General features: G+C 28.3%; 1 protein-coding gene across 1 annotated transcript; it reads right to left on the reverse strand.

Moving 5' to 3' along the window:
* Positions 1-367: 367 nt before the first annotated feature.
* LOC124896106 lies at positions 368-775 on the reverse strand. The gene has a single exon (XM_047407487.1). It carries the CDS (start codon positions 654-656, stop codon positions 471-473), a length of 186 nt encoding a protein of 61 aa, XP_047263443.1. The 5' UTR covers positions 657-775; the 3' UTR covers positions 368-470.
* Positions 776-2002: the final 1227 nt, after the last annotated feature.

Below are 2002 nucleotides of genomic sequence, written 5' to 3' on the forward strand. Positions count from 1 at the left end.
CATATAACAATGACTAATGCACGTAATTAAGTACGGGGTGTTACACTCCCCTCCCCCCACCCCAAACCTCCCAGCTGCCCCCCCTTCCCTACCCCATTGTCTAGTATTTGATTTAATAAATAAAATGAATTATTGCAATGAAATATCTCAATAGAGAGGTGTTCGATTTTTGATCCCTTTCTTTATTCCCAGTTAAGTAACTCGTGCTAACAACTCCAATTACACTTCCAAATTAACGTTAGAAATATCATTCAAATTCAAATAAAAATAACTCAAACATTTAATCCGTTTTTCTCCTCATTAATAGCCATGGAAATCAATAGAAAAAAATAAAGGAAAATAAATCGAAACGGTTCCCATCGGAAAATGAAGAAACACAGAAACAACCATTTTATCTCTTATCTATTAATAAATATACACAAACTCCAAACAAGGAGAAATTATTATTATTATTTCAAATGGAGAGAGTACTAAGAGAGGCTACTCTTGCTGGGACGATCAGCAGCTTGGAGAGTCTTATCGATGAGGTTACGTGCATTTCTGTTGCGAATATCCACTCTAACGTTGGAACTTTTATCTATTTTGATGTACGATTTCTTCAATTTCCTCGCTTTTAATTTTATCGATTCTACCAAATTCTCAAATTGAATAGCCATTTGAGGAGGAGGAAAAATAATGGAGGGGGAAAGTCTGGGGAGTAGTAGGTTGACACTACTTGCTGCTAGCTGATATATAGAAGAAAAATAAATAAAGCTAATGACATTTATGGATTTTGATACATAAGAAGTAATTTTGGTTCAAAAGTAATTACGTAACTAATTAATAAGTTTGATTTTTTTTGTTTTGATTTTGATGTGCGGAAATGAAATTAATTTGTTGATTCTTGATCTTCATAGAAGAATTTATTTATCGTACAATTTGTTTATTTTATTCTTCCTATGATTGTGTATTTGATTGAAGATTTTTAGTGGATAGGAGTAAAACAAAAAAAAGAAATAGAGGAAGGAAAGGACATGGGAGTGCTAGTGGTGTGAGGAAGAAGAAAATATGGGGGTGGTGGGGCGTGAGGAAGAAGGTAAAAAAAATAATGACTGAAAATTTTAAAGTGGGCTCCACTTAATTTTTTTATACTTTTTTTTCACTACAACGTGCTTTCCTTTTTAAAAAAAAAAATTGCCACATCAGTCGTTAAGAGAACAAAATAATACATTTTAAAGTTTATAAGGGGATAAATAATTACAGATTAAGTTTAATGGCTAAAGTGAATTTTCGTGACAAGTTTAGGGGGTAAACAAGTCTTTTTCCTTTTAAGAAAAAAGAGAATTTTTCATTGATGATATATGGGCATCAATCCTTGTTTTATTAGAAAAGGCCAAAATAAAAAGGGGAAAGGACATAAACGACACTTCAAATTAAACTATTTCCATGAAAATGACCATGGAATTTAAATTCTACTTTCTAATCATTTCAATTTACTGGCTTGTTGTATACCATTTCTACACACCTTCTATACAGTTTCTATATAAATCTTATACATGTAAATATTTTATACCAAAATTATACAGTTTTGATTCACAATTTATACAATAACTGTACATATATTTTTACATGTTTTATACAATAATTATATAATCTTCATACACTTTCGATATTTTTTTTATATATTTTATACATATACATATTTGATAGAACTATACAATTTCTATACATATATCTTATATAGATACATATATTATTTAACAATTATATAATTTTTATATAATTTAATTATTATTTCTAAACAATTAAAAAAGAAGAATATTTGATTAGTTAAATAATTTATAGCAAAAAAAAAATTAAAATATTTTTAAAAGGGATGAATTGCCCAAGTTGAATATACTGTATTAGTATTGTATATAGATTGTATCAGTATTGTATATGGACTATGTAGATCAAAATGATCCAAATTGGAAAAGAATAGAAAATGGTCATAAAGTAATATTTTTTTTTAGAGAAAAAACAT

This window comes from Capsicum annuum, chromosome 1 (genome assembly GCF_002878395.1).
Source record: "Capsicum annuum cultivar UCD-10X-F1 chromosome 1, UCD10Xv1.1, whole genome shotgun sequence".
Taxonomy (NCBI): domain Eukaryota; kingdom Viridiplantae; phylum Streptophyta; class Magnoliopsida; order Solanales; family Solanaceae; genus Capsicum; species Capsicum annuum.